Source organism: Semicossyphus pulcher, unplaced genomic scaffold (assembly GCF_022749685.1).
Source record: "Semicossyphus pulcher isolate SPU_LCO1_2020_fin unplaced genomic scaffold, fSemPul1.0.p SCAF_13, whole genome shotgun sequence".
NCBI lineage: Eukaryota > Metazoa > Chordata > Actinopteri > Labriformes > Labridae > Semicossyphus > Semicossyphus pulcher.
Window position 1 is genome coordinate 6,358,715 of NW_027211637.1, and position 21,590 is coordinate 6,380,304.

Genomic DNA, 21,590 nt, shown 5'->3' on the forward strand with positions numbered 1-21,590 from the left:
TTTTGGTTAGCAAGGGAGTTCTTTTAGCTGCAAGAGAAGAGATACATAAAACAAAGAAAAACTAACATAAGGACTACTGAAAAATGGCCGGAACGGCTTCGGTAGCTGGCGAGGTGTTCGTTGATGCATTGCCGTATTTTGACCAAGGGTACGATGCAGCAGGTGTCAGAGAAGCGGTGAGTAATCAGGCAATTAGTATGTACCAGACCTGAAGTTTGCTAACTACAGCATGTGAGCTAGCCATGCGGCATCTAGTTTTATAAGGCACACTCTTTTGTTAAATATTGAACAGACTCTTAGCAGCCAGAAACTAGAGCATTTGTTACAAGGAGAGATAGCAATAGTTATATATAAATGCTTGGTTGTTTAGTGATTTACTAAGCCAACGCTGAATAACGTCTCTTCCAGATTAGCTTCTCATGTTAACTTCCGTCAGAAGCACTGTGCGTACAATGTACAGTCTGTCTGAAGAGCGAATTCCCGCTAGGAAAATGAATGAATGAATAAATGAATGTAAAATAAATTAGCTACCTAATTCTCTTTCTATCAGGAATGTCTTCTAAGTTGTTTTGTTTGGCCCATAGAAAGCAACTCTAAATATGAAAATGTTTACTGTTTACCACACTATCGCACTGCAATCATTTTATTATCATATTATATTGTAATATTCTATACGTAGTATGTGTTCATAATGTACATTATTACGTTATTATTACCATACCATACTGTATATGACTGTGTATTATATTACACTATGGTATATGATACTAAGATAAGATAAAACTTTATTAATTCCGAAGGAAGTTACAGTGCCAGATAGCTCCAAAGTCAATACAAATAATACAAAACGCAAACAACAACTCATAAGTGAAAATATAAAATGTATGGGTTAATGCAAAAGAGACGGTGCCTAAAAGAAAGAACAATATTATAGTAGTCATCTATAAAAGTAGGCAGAAAGTAATGGTGGCAGTTAAATTGACAGTAGTACAGACAGTTATTACAAAGTAAGAGCTTCTGTTGCACAAGATTTTGAGTTATTAAGAAAATATTATATTGCTCCTGATACTGCACGTGGTACTAATAAATAGGCAGAAGTATTGCACAAGACTATGCATTCTATAAATAGCAACATGAATACAAATCTAAATCTGACCAGAAAAATATGATTGCACTGCATTGCAGAATTATTTCAGAATTATTTTTTCAAGTCAAGTCATGTTGCTGTAGAAACTAGTTTTGTTTCAAGTACTCTTGCTGCAAACCCCAGAAGCAAACATGAAACAAAAAGGGCTGTTTCTGTCATTATTGCTTTTGCGTTTCAAATTCTAAAAAAAAAAATGCAGGTTTATTAACCGTTAAGTAATATAAGTCTTAGTGTCGTAAGGTTCAGCCTTTTCAAATGTAAAGGATTGGATCCATAGTTAGTTTAATGTCGTAGTTTGAAAATGATTAGGATTCCCTTATTATGAGATGTGGAGTTCTTGTGACTATGAGATTGAATGCAATGTTCTTTTGTACGATAATGTGTTCTCTGTCAGAGAGCCAGTGTGTACAATATCCCTCTTTGTACGTTTCCCCCTTTGCCTTGAAAGAACAGCTCATTTAAAGGTTAATGACTTGGCTCACACCTGACTTCTTGAATAGACATCTCAAGGCGGCTTCATTAAACATCATCAATAAAAGGAGCTAATGTTGCATTCAGTATAGAGTTATGCTCCAAGCTTCTGTGCTGTGAGGTGTTCGAGACACTGAGTGCACCTTCAACTAGAGAGGAGAAACTGCAGTAGTGAAATATTGTATTTAAAGTGGTTATTTGGCTCCCAGGGCTCCAAGATACATCATTGCCCATGTTTGGTTTGCATGCTTTTCCATGCTTTTCTCTTCCATAAGACAGGATTATGGAGAAACAGTAAAAAATGTTTTTTATACTTAGCAATGAAGTGTAACCTTAAACCTGCTGTGCAACATCCTGTCCACATGCATCTGTTTTTTAAAATCTAGACCTATGTCTGTTTTCATTATAAGTCAGCTCTAGGTGCTATATGCTTTGATGAAGTTGTGCAGTCACAACTATACAGTCACTGCACTCATGCCCCAAGCACAGCCCACCTGCACCCATCGTCCAACCCTGTTTTGGTTGTTTTTTATTTATTAAAAACACAACACCAATTTCTAGGTAGTTGATGTATCATTGCACAGCCTTCTCAAAACAGGAGTACTAGAAGCCAGTAGTTAATTTTTTTTTTTACTTTTCTGAAAAGAAAAAAAAAAAGTCTGTTGGCTGATTTTAGCATTGAATGCTTTCTCACTCAGACACGATACACTGCAGGTTTCTCAAAGTACGTACTGATCAAATCAAAATTGCCTGGTCTTACTGATGTTGCAGAGAAAAGCATGAGAGCTGAGAGGTACAACTTTACTGAGATGGCTTTTGGTACTTAAAAAAACAAACATCAGAAAAGTGTAAATTATGGGAACTCTAAACTATACGAAAATGCAGCTACAAACTTTGTGTTTTAACCCTGCAAAAATATAATCTGTAACTTTTGTCCCTTCAGGCTGCAGCATTGGTGGAGGAGGAGACCAGGAGATATCGACCGACCAAGAACTACCTCAGCTACCTGCCCACACCTGACTTCTCTACTTTTGAGGTAACAAACTCGTCAGACCTCAATAAAATTTCCTCAAAGCTTCACCAAGTGTGACAGAAATAACAGCATTTCTTCACTCTTTTAGACCGAAATTATGAGGAATGAATTTGAGCGTCTGGCAGCTCGGCAGCCCATGGATCTCCTGAGCATGAAGAGGTAAACCCGACACACTGCAGAAGACAATGTTCATCCTGAGAGACTTTATGTCTCTCTGTGGGCACCTAATACGTACACAGCTGCAGCCATGCAAAAATACTGCTGCCTCAACATGTTGATCATCGTTTAGCCTAAATTTGTGCTTTATCCTTATACTTTAAAGAGAGTTATACGTGCATATAGTAAGAAAACATTTCTGAGCAATGTACTAAAATATTTTCAGTGATGGATACATATGGTAGTCTATTTAGGTTGTTCCGTTTATGTCTGCCCCTAAGTTCCTGTAACAGAACGAGAAGTTGCATAATTTGTCACTAGGTATTTTTGCTAAGGACTCTTTACTGAGTTTCAAAAGACCTCCAGCAATCCTGTAACTAACACACGTATATGTTTATTTTTAGTTTGAGACAAATCTACTGATTGCCTTTGGTTTATCAAATGGCAGCAAATGCAAAATAATGCCAATCACAGGTTCTAAAGTCTACTTTGTGCAATCTTCAAATGTCGTATTTTTTCCAACCAACAGCCCAAAATGTAAAGTTTAATATCACAGTAGACTTAGAAAACATTACAAAACAATATTCAGATTTGAGTAAATGGATTCAGTGAAGTTCGCCATTTATACCTAAAAGCCCATAACATGTTTTACAGATTTTCAGCTGTTAAAATGGATAATATTCTGATTATTGATTAATTTACTTATTGTTTATTTCTAAGATCAATATCTTTTTGTTGTGACGTGATTAAAGTGTATTTTGCTCAAGTGTTAAAGTATCATATTTATTCTGCTAAATTGTAATCAAATCTGACAGTCAATTGATATTTTAAGTAAGGGATAATGTATAGTGAGCAGGTTGTTCTCAGCCCTTCAGGGTCAGACGAGACCTCTCTGCTCCGCATCAGGGTCCTGCTCACCCTGTTGGGGCTTCATGCTGCGATAACAACCTGCTCACTATACATCATCCCACTTCTTCTACAACTTTAAATGTACAAAATCAATTATTTTATTAATATATTGATGTGGAAAGGATTTTATTAATTTTGAAAGTATTATCTACCCGTTTAAAAGTAGTCTGTTACACTCACAGTGAGTGCTGCGTCCATAGCAACGGTTAACTCTGTGGTCTTGTTAAAATGAGCTAACCAAGCTGTTATTACTCACACTAAAATGAGCTAACCTAGCTGTTTTTACTCACATTAAAATGAGCTAACCTAGCTGTTTTTAGTCTCATTAAAATGAGCTAAGCAAGCTGTTTTACTTACATTAAAATGAGCTAACCAAGCTGTTTTTAGTCTCATTAAAATGAGCTAACCAAGCTGTTTTTACTCACATTAAAATGAGCTAACCTAGCTGTTTTTAGTCTCATTAAAATGAGCTAACCGAGCTGTTTTTACTCACATTAAAATGAGCTAACCTAGCTGTTTTTAGTCTCATTAAAATTAGCTAACCTAGCTGTTTTTACTCACATTAAAATGAGCTAACCTAGCTGTTTTACTCGCATTAAAATGAGCTAACCAAGCTGTTTTTAGTCTCATTAAAATGAGCTAACCAAGCTGTTTTTAGTCTCATTAAAATGAGCTAACCTAGCTGTTTTTACTCACATTAAAATGAGCTAACCAAGCTGTTTTTAGTCTCATTAAAATGAGCTAACCGAGCTGTTTTTACTCACATTAAAATGAGCTAACCTAGCTGTTTTACTCGCATTAAAATGAGCTAACCAAGCTGTTTTTAGTCTCATTAAAATTAGCTAACCAAGCTGTTTTTACTCACATTAAAATGAGCTAACCTAGCTGTTTTACTCACATTAAAATGAGCTAACCTAGCTGTTTTTAGTCTCATTAAAATGAGCTAACCGAGCTGTTTTTACTCGCATTAAAATGAGCTAACCAAGCTGTTTTTAGTCTCATTAAAATTAGCTAACCTAGCTGTTTTTACTCACATTAAAATGAGCTAACCGAGCTGTTTTTACTCACATTAAAATGAGCTAACCTAGCTGTTTTTACTCACATTAAAATGAGCTAACCTAGCTGTTTTACTCGCATTAAAATGAGCTAACCAAGCTGTTTTTAGTCTCATTAAAATTAGCTAACCAAGCTGTTTTTACTCACATTAAAATGAGCTAACCTAGCTGTTTTACTCACATTAAAATGAGCTAACCAAGCTGTTTTTACTCACATTAAAATGAGCTAACCTAGCTGTTTTACTCACATTAAAATTAGCTAACCAAGCTGTTTTTACTCACATTAAAATGAGCTAACCTAGCTGTTTTTACTCACATTAAAATGAGCTAACCTAGCTGTTTTACTCGCATTAAAATGAGCTAACCAAGCTGTTTTTAGTCTCATTAAAATTAGCTAACCAAGCTGTTTTTACTCACATTAAAATGAGCTAACCTAGCTGTTTTACTCACATTAAAATGAGCTAACCTAGCTGTTTTTAGTCTCATTAAAATGAGCTAACCGAGCTGTTTTTACTCGCATTAAAATGAGCTAACCAAGCTGTTTTTAGTCTCATTAAAATGAGCTAACCTAGCTGTTTTTACTCACATTAAAATGAGCTAACCAAGCTGTTTTTACTCACATTAAAATGAGCTAACCTAGCTGTTATTACTCACATTAAAATGAGCTAACCAAGCTGTTTTTACTCACATTAAAATTAGCTAACCAAGCTGTTTTTAGTCACATTAAAATGAGCTAACCACGCTGTGAATACTCATATTAAAATTAGCTATCCAAGCTGTTAATACTTGCATTAAATGGAAACATTTCCACTGACGGTGGAGTAAAACGAGGTGAACGGGACATGAATCGGCACTGTTAGAGACTGTGGATTTCTTTTCCATTCACCGTCTTTACTTCACCGTCTGTTTACTTCATGTGCCGTCTTCAGTTTTGTGGATCTCTCAGTTTTTGTGTCGTTTGACCTTTATTGCTTTCTCTCCACTGTTTTCGTCTCTTTTCTCTCTGTAAACAAATCAACGTCAAATTTACCAGACTTCTTTTGGAGGATTGATATGATTACAGTTAGTCCTCTGGATTGTGTGATTAGAGCCTTAGCAATAGTCTGTTCTTCAGAGTCAAGTATTTAACACAGCCGTGTAATAACATTTGATTGATAACTGATTGATAATGCAAACTGCTGTGAGATGCAGTTGCTGTATTTGCTGTGTGGCTACAACTTTCGATTATTTCCTCTGGCTGTTTATTTTCTTTGTAGATATGAGCTGCCAGCACCTTCAGCAGGACAAAAGAATGACATCACAGCGTGGCAGGAGTGTGTGAACAACTCGATGGCTCAGCTGGAGCACCAGGCGGTCCGCATTGAGAACCTGGAGCTCATGTCCCAGTATGGAACCAACGCATGGAAAGTCTACAACGAGTATGTGACAGCAGTCCGTCACTAAAAGATACTCTCTGCTGTATGATGACTCTAAAGTCTGCTAACGTGTTATATTATCTTCCTCTTCAGTAACTTGGCCTTCATGATCGAGATGGCTCAAAAGGAACTACAGAAATTCAGGTGACTCATCACTGGAACATTTGTGGCATGTGAATCAGTTTTTCAACCAGTTTTCACATGTTTACCAAGTTATGTGTTTGGTCCACAGAAAGCAAATACAAGATTTAAACTGGCAGAGGAAGAACGATCAGCTGGCAGGAGGAGCCAAACTGCGAGAGCTGGAGTCAAAGTATGTTCTTTCTTGAGTTTGTTTACTGTTCATGAGGAACATGTAGTAAGATTTTCCTCTAACATCTGTCTTTGTCACTCAATAGCTGGGTGTCCCTGGTCAGTAAGAACTATGAGATCGAGCGGGCCATCGTCCAGCTGGAGAATGAAATGACCACGCTCAGACAGCAGCAGGGGGACGAGAACAAGGAGAACATCAGACAGGACTTCTAGAGCACCAGCTTTCAGTGATGACACCGATCTAGAAAATGATGAACACTTACACAGATGTCTGACTGGATTAAGACATAACCTGGGGTGGAGGAGACATTATGTTCTACTGAATCATCAAATAACTTGGACTTTCAGAACAAGCCTCCCAGAAACCTCAGTGACAACAACACACATCTACCCAGCCTTCACGCCTGTTATTGTACTGTACAAACAGAGGTGGAATATGTTACAATGCAGCTGTGCTTTTTGACTATACAGATGTTTAAAGCAAGACTATGTACATTTTGTAACAGTATATAACTTGTTCATCTTCTTACAAATGAGAGTTGAATTTATATGCAATTAAACATCTTTGCAGCCTCACTTGAGTCTGGTACGAACAGTAGCTTATGTTCACTTATGAAAATGTATGTTTGTAAAAACTGACCCCTGTGTTCCCGACATTCCTGAGTCAGTTTGCTAGCTTAAAGATTATGTTCTTGTGCTACCATCGGTATTTGCATTTAACATGATGCAGCAAAAGTTACATAGTCTTGCTTTAAATGTAATTTACACCAGCATGTATGTTTCACTGTAAGGCGACCTACCAACACAGAAGTGTATTTAGAATAAAGTGTACATAGTTTGTCAAGTCTGTCAACAATTATTTCTGTGACCCCTGTCTTGACTCGCAGTCCATTTTTTATGCTGTTTTAATAAAATAAACATTTCTCACAATTCCTAGTGTGTCCTACAATTCCTAGTTGAAATATTGACTTAGTGTCTTAAATGAATTACCTACCTAAAAAATGATGCAACATCTCAATGAGGACAAACTTCCTCACAATAATGACAGAATAATTCTCTTGAAATAATGACACATCAAAAAATATTGACAACGTTTCTTAAAATACTGAGTTTGTAGGTAGTCTCAAAGTAATGACTTGGTTTCCCAGAATAACTTAGTATCTTGTAATAAGCAGCTTTCCCAAAATAATGACTTAGTTTCTCAGCATATTGAGTCAGTTTCGGGAAAAAATAAGTTAAACGATCACAAATAATAATTTAGTATCTTAAAATATTGCGTTATACTTATGATTTGCTTCCTAATTTCTTTCATTGTATTGGCAGAAATGGGCTTTACATTGTCGTCTACCTGTGCTTATGTTAAGTTCTTATGTGGACATGGATAACATTTAAATCTCTTTTCTCTTCCCAGCGTGACTTATCACTCCTATTCAATTATTTTACATGAGCTCAGTCTACTCTACCTTCATGCAACAGGCCCGTTTCTTTATTGCATACCGGTGCAGTATATTCAAATTGCAATCCCACTCAGGTAATGATAAAGGGGCAGCTTCTGGTCAACGGACAACTGACAGTAACACCACCTGCCGTACTGCCACATTCATTGATGCTGGTCGAAAATTATCTTCTTATATGGAAATTCTTAAAAGCCGTTTGTCAAAATATCAACATCAAGAATTCAAGGCCCAATCACCTGTTAGAAAATCGCTTCAACTGAACTGAAAACAATGGTGCAAGTCGACATAATGTTAGTATTCCCTGTGGTGAGGCTTTCTACCAATTATCTACCTTGGTTTAATGATTACACATGTACAATAAACTGCCAGTCAAATACTCGATTATATGTTAACTGATAATAAAGATGGCAAAACATTAAAACATCCTTTGTTGTAGGTTTGTTAAAAGTGTAAAATGGTAAATGTTTCTCATTCAAACTCACTCATTAACTTATTTAATATGACCACTTCTCCGCTCTTCATCCAAAGTTCACAATGCTAATGATTGATTTGTAAGTCCACTTGCAAGGCAGCAGTTTTTCCAAAGGCAAGCAGACAACAGACACTTTCAACTCTGATGGATCGTATTTAGGACAGCGACGCATGATCGGAAGTATTTGCAGAATACCCATAGGCCTGTTTTCAATGCCTTTCTAGGAACTCAGCGCCTTTCCCCAGTAGGGACCAGAGTCTAAATTGGGTTCAAGGGGCATCATTTTACCTCCTAAAAAACCCCTGCTTGGGTACCACTCTCCCAAAGTACATTTTTGGGTCGGGCACACAGCAGAGAACATTTCTCAGTTGGTCGAGTATTTGCAGCATTTTATGCAGTTTTCAGCCACCTTTTTATGCCTCCGCTCCGGCAAAACCATGGCCGGAGGCATTATGTTTTCGGGTCCATCCGTGGAAGGATGAACCAATTACATTTTGGTGGTCAAAGGTCAGGGTCACTGTGACCTCATGTCCATTCTATTCTTGTGAACACGAAATCTTAGGAACACCTGGAGGGAATTTCTTCAAATTTTGCACAACTGTTCACTTGGAGTCAAGGATGAACTGATTAGATTTTGGTGGTCAAAGGTCAAGGTCACTGTGACCTCACAAAACACATTTCAGGTTATAACTCCAGAATTCCTACGCTAATTCTAATAAAAGTTGGCACAAACGTCCTTTTGGACGCAAGATAATCTGATTCGATATTGGTGGTCAAATGTCAAAGGTCAAGGTCACTGTGATCTCACATCCATCCCATTCTTGTGAACACGATATCTCAGAAATGCCTTGAAGGAATTTCTTTAAAATTTGGCACAAACGTCTACTTGGACACAAGGATGAACAGAGTAGATTTTGCTGGTCAAAGGTCAAGGTCTCTGTGACCTCACAAAACACATTTGTGGCCATAACTCAAGAATTCATAAACTAATTATGACAAAATTTAACACACATTTCTAAAAGGTTTAAAATGATGAAGTGATGGCATTTTATACCCAAAAGATGAAAGGTCAATTTTACAGTGAGAGCATAATGCTTCATATTGTCACTCCAATCCAATTCGTATTGATTTAGACCCCAAGGTACTTGTATGAATCCACCCTTCTCACTTCCTCTCACTGGATGACAACCAGGACAGGGGGCCTCCAGTTCCTCTGGTAATCCACAACAAGCTCTTTGATCTTTCTAATATTGAACTTAAGGTGATGATACTTGCATCATGTGTCAAAGCTCTTTATCAGTACTCTCTCCTCATGAAAAGTAGTCTCTAGGTGAGGGCAGCATATTTCTCAGTGGAAACCATTCACTGGAATCATACGTGTCGCTATAGTATTTACTTGCATTTCGCCAAAACATACACTTAATACCTTTTGTTTAATAACTCCAACATCTAGAGTCTACACAGACTTCAACTAGACTAGTTGGCGGAGACATACATCCGCAAGGCGATAATTCTAGTTTTGACTTGAATGTTTTTTATGTATGGAGCATGATAGATGGACTGTTGACAAAGTACAGGCCCTAATTAGCAATTATTTTAAGGATGGGATAAAACTTTGGTTGCAGTGTCACACAAATAATGATCCATGCCTGACGCTTAATGTGGCATTAGCACTAGTGCATGGTCATGTGCAATAGTACGTGTAAAAACATAATACATCAGCAGACTAATAATCTTCACATGGTTATAGACTGCAGTGGAAACACAGTCAACAATGGCTTGAAGGAACCTTTTAGTTCCTTGAAAAGGAGTACCTGGACTTAAAGTTCCAGGAAGTTTAGGTGGAAACAGGACGTATTATTATGTTGAGTTGTGTGTTTCTGTTTATAATAATTTACTTAATACAGTGACTTTTTTGGGGTTACATCACAGTTAACCTCACACTTCGTCACACGTCTACCAATTAATTGCTAGACGTGTGAGTACATAAATCCCAAGAAACAATTTTGACTAAGGGGTAGCCATGTTTGTTTTGTATGTAATGAAACCTCAGCCACTTTCTCAAATCTGCCTTATGTGTGTTATGCCATGTTTATGTAAGATTTGCAATATTTATGTTATTTTATTTACACCAAAGGATATGAATAAAAGAGGAAATAAGATTTTTAACAATGGTGCAAATGTCTGATATTTACTTTTACTCATTTACGTCTAATTTAAAAACCGTTTAATAATTTTAATATATTTTCTAGGGCACACAAAAACAGAAAATTATCATTTATCAATATTATTTATTGCCACATTCCGTACACAGTAACAATCATTCATCTGCCACTCTTTCATCACTTTGTTCTTTGGTCAGATCGACCTAACATAATGATCTGAACGTCTGAATGAACGCTAACTCAATCTGTGGCGAATACAAAAGCCCAGCAGCACGAGAGTTTCTGCATGATTATCATGAAAAGCCAGTTGTCCTGCGAAGAAGAGGCTAGATAGCGTGGTAGGTAGACCAGATGTGAGGAGTTTCTACTTTCACCATCACCAACCAGGGAACCAGGGACTGAGCTCAATCAAAACCCAACAGAAACACTGAAAGTCATGCTCTTTCACTCTCTTTTACAACTTTCACACACCTCACACACCCACACACACACACACACACAAGTTTGCAGGCACTGTAATACCATTTGCAAGGAAACTATAGGGTTGTCTTCAGGAAAAGTCATTCACTGTGACTGAATCAATTCTGACTATGTGCAAAACTTTGTGGACAGCTTCAGCCACCAGTAGCTAGAGTAGCAGTGGGTTATTTTGGCCATGCTCCAGTTTATATACTGAGAGTGTTGAGAGCTGGTACTAAAGTAACAGCCTCTGGCAGGTTCTGGTTCTGGTCTTGACTCCCTTTACTCTGGAGAAACTTCTGCCGATGCCTGTCCTCCTGACGTTTCTTCTTTTCTTGTCGCTGCTGCTCTTTCCTCTGCTTGTTGGATACCTGGAAATGAGAAACAAAAAGGGATTCACTTAAATTATAATGTGTTTTAACCACCAAGTATTTTTTCCTTACATTGTCAGTCTTCATCTGTTTTAAAGGAGCAATTTGCCCCCCTGGAAAAAGCCACTGTCAGTCAAAGTTGGTGTTCTCTCTAATCGATAGAAACAATAATATTGGCGTCAAATTGGCGCCATAGCTGTAGACAAAGTTGTATAAACAGGTTGTGGTTTCGCCCAGTCTACATTCCTACGATACCCAGCATGCATTGCGCCTCTCCCTCTGAAGGGAACAGCCCAGCGAGAGACGCTGGAGTGAAATACTAACGTTTTCGTTACAGGCAATCGGTCAGAACAGTACAGAATCCAAAATACGACGAAAATATGCCTGTGGATCGTCTAAAAAATCTTCAGGTCTGCAGTCTACATTTCAAACCTGACGAGGCCGAGATTGAGGAAGTGTGGTTTAGCAAGCTCCCTGGCCTCCGCCAGACGATGTAAGACACGTAATCATTGGAGAAACAGACCATAATGACCTTAGCTCCCCATAAAAGCATGATAGGGCTGAGGTTGAAATTCGGCAAACTGGCCCTTTAAGAGTAAAACTGCTGTAATCTGTACACATCTAATGATATGAAGACCTGTATTTTATGAGTGATTATAATTACAGTTTTTTAAAATTTTCTTTAGCACATTTCTTAAAATATTTTTTAAGTTCTCAGCACTAAAGACGCATTTCAAAAAACATCTCATACATACAGCAATACATTATTGTAAAGCATAAAGACACTGTGTAATCCTAAGGATCCCAATCTGTTAGTATGTCTTGTACAAATAATATTGGATTCTGGAAGTTTGTTCATTGTCTCTGAATTTCCAAACAATCTTGTTCTACATGTTTTCACTAAACGCCTACTGTCCTTGTGATTAAAAGCATTGTCCGATGTGCCACAAAATCTTTAATAATCGTTTGTTGAACGGAGGTCGGATCGATCATTTCTGATGCATCAAGGAAGTCTGGAAATCTGAACGCTGAACGTCTTTTGTGACACAGCGTCAGGGAATTTATCTCAAGTTGAATTTATGATTTAGAATGGATTGTCAGCTGTTAGCATCTCTGTTTATAGGGATTAATAAGAAGCTAAATCATCATTAGATAGCGTCGTCATTACGGCACACTACGTTCCGCCTGCTTTTGCTCTCCACACGGACTGTTTTTCCTGCATACGCTGTAGCCTTTTGATACATGATTGGGTAATAAGATAAGAAAATCCTTTATTGATCCCCAGGGGGGAAATTACTCGGACTTAAAGCGTAGTACAAACAGAAACCAGAACACTTGCCATCCAGGAAATCCACGTCCCTGCCTACAGAGTCTACATTTCTATATAGAATCTGTAAATAGGGATTATATGTGATGTCAAGTGTATGCGATTTCATTTCCGTGTTTAATGGGTTAATTAATTTGGTAGTTAATGTCGATCTTGTGATCAAACAGGAGTGATCTGTGATAGAATTTTCCTCATTCCTTATATCAGTCCAAAGAGATATTCTGTGAAAGCATCCACTGAGGCTAAACAGACTCAGAGGTCAGAGTTAGGGTGATAGGGTTCCCAGGGACAGAGTGACCTCAAGACATAGCTAATCGTAAATTCCCTCTGTGTGTAATGAAGATAGTCACTGGTCCTGTAAGTCGACCTTCGAGTTGTCTGTTGTTAGGGACAGAGCGGCTCCAGCCTCATATTAGTTCCAGACACACATGTGCATGCCTTTCTGTACACTTGAGACTGTCTGTCTTAGTGAAATATAAGTAAGAGTGCTTACATTGCTATCCTAAGTTGGGACCTATTGGCGTTAGGGATATCTTTATATTATATAGATAGACAGAACTTCATCTGAAAGGTTAAATACTGAGCACGAGGAATGGTCTGTTAGAACTGACTTGGCATTACACAACACCTCCAAGTGTATTGTTTCTGTCACTTCTCCTTGATCAAGCGATATAAACTCCTGAACTTCAGCCATCTGAGTCCCCTGAGTCTTCTTCCAGTTCTGGTTGTCAAGCTTCACGAATGTCCTTCCAGATATTTTTCTAAAGCAACCTAACAAATCAGAGTCAACGCTCTTCTAGGTTTTACATTCCATATTGTTAAGAAAAAAGAGCACTAAGATTTGCATGCATAAAAAACATTCTTTCCTGCAAAGGTCATACAACATAATTCAATATAGTAAAAGAGAAAAGCTCTGCACAGAGCAAAGACATGTAGCACATCAATACCAAAAAGAGCTACTGTGGAATTATAAATGGTAGTGGGGGGTTCTACACCTTCTGTTGCTCCTGTTTGTTTGGAGACAACTGACAATCAACTTATCAATTTAGAAGACTTTATATAACTTGTCAGTGCGAATCAATGACTCTGCAGGTTTCAACATTAGGATGGACTATTCTGCATGTGGTGACTTACACAATGAAATACATTTTGGGGAGTGAAACTATTCAACTAAGAAGATGCATTATCTATTTTTATCACAAAAACAATTATGCTTTGTATTGTTTGTTTTTTTGGGCTGAACAATTAACTGAAAATTTTACCAAAATTGCAGTGTGGCCTCCTGCCTCCTCCTGTGAAATGTGTGCCAAAATACCATTTTAATTTAAATATTATGCTGCAAAGATGTTCTGGCCTACACATCATACACAGACACAAATATCAAATATCTTTGTTTTGTTTAGATCCCCGCAAACATCACACCATAATCATTTTAATACGTTTTCAATGAAACTGATGAATAATTAAAAATTATCATTCCTGTCAATTTCACAAATCATGTCAAAATTGCAACACAAGTCAAAAAAATGTTTTTTCAAAATCGTTCAGCCCTAATGCTTTATCATTTATAAATTGTAACACATATTAAGAAATGCTCTTTCTATGAGCGGTGTTGTTAAGAATTTCATATATTGTTTTGACAACTTCAACTGTCATTCGAAAAATGATCCAAAGCAATTTGTCCCGATTAGCTTGGTAATAAGTGAGCCTACCTTTGGTTTTTGTACATTGCTGCCCTCTGCTGGCTGTTTTTGCTCACTGCAGTCTGCAGCTGCAGCTCTGCAGGCTGAACAGGATCCTGAGTCACACTGGCCCTGGCAGGACTGGCCCAGCATGGAGCCAACAAGCCACTCAGCGTTGATGGTTGCTGCGCTCAGCTGTAGCAGGTTCTCCTCATCACCTGAAGCAGAAAACATACACATGAACATATGAATAGGGCAGTCAGTGTGATGCAAGTATTTCTGTTAATGTCAAGAAAACTAAAATTGTGACCGACAAGTTTTTCAGAAAAGTGGGATTTTTAGCTGAATAGAAGTGCTTAAATAGACAGTGGTTATAAAGTTTGTAACAAAGTTGGTTCCTAGTTGTTCCCTTTCGCCCTGACAGCCTTTTATTTCCTGCAGCTAATGAGTCAGGAGAAACTTCTGACCCTGGATTCCTCGATTCTTGATAGAGCTCAGGATCACGTTGTCCTCCTCTGAGGCTGTCGGAGACGGGTTTTTCTGTCTGTCCCTCTGACCGTCTCCAAACTCACGCTGCTGGCCTCGTGAGTTCTGCAGATTCTGGAAGCAGCAAAAGTGAGAAAACTTCAGAAACACATAAAAGAAGCTATACTTTATTTATCCCCAAGGGGAAATTCAATGTTTTCACTCTGTTTTTACAAACATAGGCCTGAAATACACACATGCACAAAGAGGACTCCATGGACTAATCGAGAGATGTCAGAGTGAGGGGGCTGCACAAGGACATGCGCCCCGAGCAGTGGGGGATTCGGTGCCTTGCTCAAGGACACCTCTCCAGCTACCAGCCCAACTCCACACTTGGTCCATACCGGGACCAGCCACTCTCCAGTTCACAAGCCAAGTCCATACAGACTGAGCTACCGTCTACCCAAAGTAGTATTTATATAACATCTTTAAAAGCAGGATTTATGAAAAGTTTGACAGATAAGGCAAAAGTGGCATACTCACAAGGCAATAGAACAACAGAAATTTTAAGAATTAGCCAAATAAAAGCAGACACTATTAAGGTGCAATGAAGATAATGTTATAGAAGAAGACAAAAGATGTAATAACACAGTAAAGAGAAGAGAGAGGGATGATGAAAGAAGAGGACGGTAAAAGAGATAAAAGGAGATCAAAAACACTTTTACACCACTTAAACCCATAAATGTTGAACATTGCATGATGTGCTCTTGACATCTAAAGTGGTAGCTCTGGGATTTACTGAATGATTTCAGCTACAGTAAGATGAGAGGCAATTGTTCCTTAATGCTTGTCCATTGATTGCCCATAATATTCAGTATAAGCCAGCCATTCAGCTGGTCAAGGAGATGACAAAACAGTAACATCCACTCAATGATTCGCTCCCAGAGAAAAAAGCAGACAACACAAACAGACAGCAATGAAGCAGCAACAATGTTAAACATGTCCAGTGAAGGACAAATAACCTGAAAGCGGCGGTCAGACTGTACAACACAGAAAAGAATGGAACAAAATATGTCTGAAATGTTAAGGTTGATTGGTTTGTTTCCTTGTGTCTGTTTAAAATGCATGCACGGCTGTATGTACTGTAATTGTGTTGTTGTATTTGAAATTGTTTGAACGTGCAGGTTGATGCATGTTTTTTTATATGTCTATCATTTTATATATGTCATGTATGTATGTATATTTATATATGCTAGACGTATGATCATGTAGACATATTTCGATAGTTATTAATGTTTCAATTCAGTTGTTAAAAGACAGCTTAAATGCTAATAAACTCAAACATACCTCTATGCGGAGCTGAGCAGGACTCTCAGAGTTGTCCCCAGTCCGCCTTACACTGTCATAATGATCTCCGTAACGGTAGGACGGCTCTCTGCACACCTGCTTCTCTGCACCATTTATCTGCAATGAGAAGGTGTGCCAAAAGAATATTAGATTTCACATCATAATACCACCTTAGAATATGTGATAACATTTGAAGGTCTTTGCCTGTGCCTCTGTCCCTACCTCCCACAGGGGTGTGTTCAGCTGATGGATGACCACTTTAACCTGTTGACTACGAGCAAAGGCAACGATGGCGTCGTTGCCAGCAAACGTACCGGGCTGAGAGAGATTGGACACTGAGTGGAGAAAAAACAAAAACAATTAACTACCAGATAATCTTAAACTGTGATCACAGAACATTTTTTCTGTCTATGGCCTCACCACTTGCAGATAAACAGTTCCTCTTCTACACTATTGTTGCTCCTAACTGTCATTTCATACCTCTTAATTGTTAAAATACTTGTATTTAAATAATTTCTTTGTTTCTTTCGTAGTTTTTTTTACAAAAAAATGTAATTATCTCATGATTCACTAGTTTAAAAATAAATTATTTGAGGCCTGATGGCCACTAGGGGTCACTGCATAGTTTTTGATCACTTCCATCACACAGAAAAATGACAGAACATTCAATTGTGAATGGGGTAGTCTCCTATCTGTATCTGACTTTCTCTCCGTCTCTATTTCTCCTGTACTCAGTGTCACCCACTCGGTTATTGTTCTTACAGTGCTGTGCAAATGGCACATCGTCCTCCACAAAGGGTTCAAAGTCTTGTCGATGGGTCATCATATACTGGACAGTCTCTTGCCGAAGCCTCAGGTGACCCCGGGAGTGACCCTCTAATTGGTCGCCTAGAGCTCTGAACAGGCAATTGCTGTAAGAAACAGACAGTGACTCGTAAGTCCACACTACTCGTAAGCCTACACCATGACTCAGTGGAAAAGTTTTTTTCAAGAATTAAAATTATATTGTATTAAAAGCAGGGGCTTGTATTCCACTAATGCATACATTGGAGTAGGCATAAGCTGCCAAGTGTTTAGGTGTTAGCCAATAACAGTGGCTTAATTCGTCCTGCTATTCATAGGGCTCCAAGACATTCCCCTAATTAGTAAAAATGACTGATAGCCAATCAATTAAAATCCCATTTTCGATTTTTAATTTAGCTAGAGAGACCTCAAGATAGTTGTCCATGTTATGTTCCAATATTTAATGGCTACTGCTGGCAATGTCAGTTGGGACAGAAAAATTATTTTTTGACAAAGGTGTGCATTGTCAAATTTTGGTTGTAGTGAGATTTTTCCATAATAAACAGCAGCCATGCAGCTGCAGATTGTACTGATTATAGGCTCAGGAGAAGTAGGCATGGCCCTAAAAGACATTATGTCTTTATGTAGCCTATATATTATGTATATAATAAAAAATAATAAGACAGGAGTTGAAGTGACGGTAAAAGAAAACACAGAAGAACAATTTTTTTTACTGGTAGTTACCCATCTCCAGGGACTTCTCTCAGCTTGAGCCCGAGTGCCTGGAGCTGATTGGAGAAACTGACAAACTCTGCGCCCTCATCACAATCCTGGGGTCGGTTTTTGCGGTCCTTTACGATGGCCCGTCGTGCTGCACGCTCATCCCTCTTGCGCTCCAGCTCACTCTTCTTGTTGCTCCGAACAGGTTTTTGCGTCTGTTTCCTTGACATGATGGCGGAAGTCACTTTTGTGGGCCAACAACACCCAAATATGTCTTCTTACAGTAAAGAGCTGGCACTTGCATCAACCTCTGCCACGCATCTGGAACCTATCTTAAAGATAAAAATAACAGATTTGGGGGGATGAAAAGTTTGCAGAATATGTAAACACAAAAACATGATAATATATGTAACATAATTAAGCATAAACATAGTGATAAAAGTACCAAATGAGTCTGCTTTGAAGCTCTAAATTGCAAGATATAAACAACCGGCTCTTGTCTGTTTCTAATGTAGATGACATATTGCCAAACTCATCAGGGAATTTGACACTTTACTTCCGAGATCCTTAGATTATAAATTACATACGGACAGTAGCATGCAAGCCATCATCTTTGTCTGGTGGTTTAAGTGCATGCTGCCAAATTCAAAATATAACTAAAAAATGAAGCAATATTTTCCAGTGTAATCAAGGATTGATTCACACTTCTAACTGCCTTTCTCGACACTGCATGTTTAAACAAAAGGATAAAAAGTAAGAATGTTAAATAACATTAGCTAGCTGGCTATGCTATGTCTGTGTTTCACGTTTTGAGATAAATTGTGATATAATCGACGCTGAAATGATATTAAAAGTGTTAACCAAATGTTCCTTATAGCATTTTTAGTGAAGCTATGTCAATACAAGCAGTTATATAGACAGCTAACTAGATAGTAGTTCAGTCGTTAACTAGCAAATAAGACACACTTAGTCGTAGTACTAAGTAACGTTACTAGTTAGCCAAGAAAAACAGAATATTATCGACGTCTGACAAGCTGTTAGCTTACATCAAGTTTGACAGCTAGTAGCTAGCTAGCTAGCTAGCAAGCTAGCATCCAACGGCTGGACATCGACGCTAGTTACATAACAAATCATATCCTCCTACTTGTATCATGTAGTACACTGTTAGAAACTGTTGACCTCGACGTAGTTAATAGATTGATGCTTACCTTTAACACGTTGTGTTCAATACGATATAACTATTTATCGTTTTTTTGGCTCAGAAGTTAAATGTAGTGATTGTCCGTTTTTGTTTACAACCGAGGTTCCGCATACGTATGTCGACGAACATCAAGATGTACGGAAGGGGGGATGGGCCAAACTGCAGAGGCGATTAAAAATTGCAGCAGCAGATTTATGCAATAAAAACAATATGCCTGTATCCACTACAACAACATTTTGTTACACATGACGTAAATCTATCTATCTAGATATCTAGATATCTATCTATCTATCTATGTGATATATGTTAGGAGTCAAAAGGCTCTGACTCATTTTATGTTGCAGACTGTGACTCAGGACAAAGTAGGAGGCTGAGTTACGTTTTTGAAAGAAATTTAGCTTCTGAAAAATCACTCCACCTTCTGCTCCCCTCAACTCTTAGAAAATCTACTCACCACCAACTCCTTCTGATGACTCCACACAGTTGGTGAAAATAATGTGGGGGAGGAGTGGGCTGGGAAGCAATAAACAGGATGTTTGCTATGTAAAAAGAACAGCAGACACACTGAGGCAAAAAAAATAATAAAAAAAACATAGCCTCAAGACATAAAACTGCATCAGAAAACAGCAGGAAGCGGAATGACTATTCTTTTCCTTCAAAGTAGAAAAAATATATAATATAAATTCTTACCAAACCAGCTGGCATAAAAGAAAAATGACATATATTTGCAGATGTGAGTTGTTGTGTGGTTTCCTATTGACCCAGTGAGTGATGGCATCGTGTGTGCACAGATGTAATGGCCTGAAGGCTATCCATGCATGTGTGCATGTGCAGCAATATGCGTCAGTCACCTGAGTGAAACAGAGGAGCAGTCAGCCAGGCGTGGACAACATATCATTTATAATGTGTGTGTGTGTGTGTGTGTGTGTGTGTGTGTGTGTGTGTGTGTGTGTGTGTGTGTGTGTGTGTGTGTGTGTGTGTGTGTGTGAATGTGTCAGTCCAACAGGGCACATAAAACCATTAGGGAATGCCATTTGGACTTGATATCAAACTGAAATAGTACATTATGTCTAAGACATTCCATTTCAACTGATTTTACAATGATATATTTGTGACAGATGCTCGTTTCATAGCAAAAGTTGCAATCCTTGGCAGATTGCTCAAGGGCTTTTGACAGGAAACTAGGGTGTTAGTATGAATAACATCTGCAGAACTATACAGCTATGAAATATATAGGTCATAAAGACCTCTTTGCCCATGCTAATTTCCAGTATGAGGAAAAACCATCCTGGTACACAGACAATCTTACACACTTTTAATAATAAAAACCTTGATTTTGCCAAATCAACTTAATGCTCAACATATAGAGGCTAGACTGCTCATTTAACAGTCAATACATTAAAATGTAGAGCTGTGATAAAGAGAAATATATTTTCCCAGCTATCTACTTCCAGTGTTAGTGGTATTTCAATGCAAGTGACCAATCTATGGTACTATAGATGCACGACAGAGGACTTTACTGCATCAGTTCATTCAATTAAGAACCAACCTTTTCTGACTTACTGCAAGTGGTGTCAAAAAGTACAGATACCTTTGAATTTATGTTTTAAGTTTTCAGAGTTTTGTTCTAGAAATGTCAGCTGCTGACTAAAAGATATTAAATAGGGCTATTCAAAGCTATTAAAATGTGAAAACGTCAATAACATGTATCTCTCCAGAAACAAGGCCATTAGATGCCTCGGGCCTTTGACTTGTTATTAATTTGTGCTGTTTTTAGTTTGCATGTTTGGTCCCGTTTATCTGCTGCTTCTGTAGTCGTCCCAGTTGCTTCAAAAGCAAACACAGCATTAAAGAGCCAGCGATCTGCTGGCCACTTTTTCAGCAAACAAATGCTTTAAATTCCACGTTGAGTTTGCATTCATGATTGTGATTGTTCAGGTTTCAGTTCCCAGTGCTAATAAATGTTTACATTACCCCCATTCTACCCCCTGTAGATTTTAATTAGAGCCTGCGACACCGGGGCCCAGCTTGGCTTTAACACCAGCAGTGAGCCTGTGGGTGACGACAGCTGATGTTTCCAAGTCTGTACCAGCAACGAACCCTTTATAAAGAGTACCATAAGACTGATTGTTTTGTCACAGTATTTCCATTTTGGTAATTAATGCAACTTGCATGTAAAATGTTCTGTTCTTAAAATTGATTGGTAACACTTTATATTAAGGTACACATATGGACCATTAAATAGTTGTTTATTATCATGCAGCATCTTGACTCTTAATTAGTAGATATACAGCATTTATTAACTGCTCATTCTGACTAACCATATTCTAGACCAAGACTTTCACTAGCCTTGCAACAACGGCGTATTGTTTGTAAATCAGTTAATGTATAAGAATTACAATCTTAATATGCTTTGCTCAGTATTGTGTGGCTAGGTCCTCGGAGGTTATCGAAGAAAAACGATTCAAAGGCCTAGTAGCTGTAGAATAAGGTCTTGGAGAAAAGGTGCTTCATAATGGCTAATGAAGACCCAATAAGCTGCTAACGTGAATGCTAATAAGCAACTAGCTAATGTTGAGTGTACCTTAATATAAAATGATGCCAAATAATGTTGCTGTCCTTGGTGCTGAATCAACTTTAATG

At 38.1% G+C, this 21,590-nt stretch overlaps 2 protein-coding genes across 2 annotated transcripts; one reads left to right on the forward strand and one right to left on the reverse strand.

Moving 5' to 3' along the window:
- On the forward strand, positions 1-7,418 carry bcas2 (BCAS2 pre-mRNA processing factor). Its single transcript, XM_069660564.1, has 7 exons — positions 1-176; positions 2,562-2,654; positions 2,740-2,810; positions 6,028-6,189; positions 6,280-6,330; positions 6,419-6,499; positions 6,585-7,418. The coding sequence occupies exons 1-7, from the start codon at positions 84-86 to the stop codon at positions 6,709-6,711; spliced, it is 678 nt and encodes a 225-aa protein (XP_069516665.1). The 5' UTR covers positions 1-83; the 3' UTR covers positions 6,712-7,418.
- A 3,289-nt stretch (positions 7,419-10,707) lies between these two features.
- On the reverse strand, positions 10,708-19,050 carry otud3 (OTU deubiquitinase 3). Its single transcript, XM_069660364.1, has 8 exons — positions 18,955-19,050; positions 17,771-18,078; positions 17,006-17,154; positions 16,466-16,578; positions 16,244-16,360; positions 14,899-15,031; positions 14,462-14,649; positions 10,708-11,422 (listed from the first exon to the last, which is right to left on the reverse strand). Exons 2-8 carry the CDS (start codon positions 17,974-17,976, stop codon positions 11,258-11,260), a joined length of 1,071 nt encoding a protein of 356 aa, XP_069516465.1. The 5' UTR covers positions 17,977-18,078; positions 18,955-19,050; the 3' UTR covers positions 10,708-11,257.
- Between the last annotated feature and the right edge of the window lie 2,540 nt (positions 19,051-21,590).

Coding starts and splice junctions, on each gene's coding strand:
- bcas2 (XM_069660564.1), top strand. CDS start 84: ATGGCCGGAACGGCTTCGGTAGCTGGCGAGGTGTTCGTTGATGCATTG. Junction 6,331..6,418: donor AAGGAACTACAGAAATTCAG/GTGACTCATCAC, acceptor TTTGGTCCACAG/AAAGCAAATACAAGATTTAA. Junction 6,500..6,584: donor CTGCGAGAGCTGGAGTCAAA/GTATGTTCTTTC, acceptor GTCACTCAATAG/CTGGGTGTCCCTGGTCAGTA.
- otud3 (XM_069660364.1), bottom strand. CDS start 17,976: ATGTCAAGGAAACAGACGCAAAAACCTGTTCGGAGCAACAAGAAGAGT. Junction 17,155..17,770: donor AGAGAAGTCCCTGGAGATGG/GTAACTACCAGT, acceptor TGTTTCTTACAG/CAATTGCCTGTTCAGAGCTC. Junction 16,579..17,005: donor TGTGCCATTTGCACAGCACT/GTAAGAACAATA, acceptor TTCTCCACTCAG/TGTCCAATCTCTCTCAGCCC.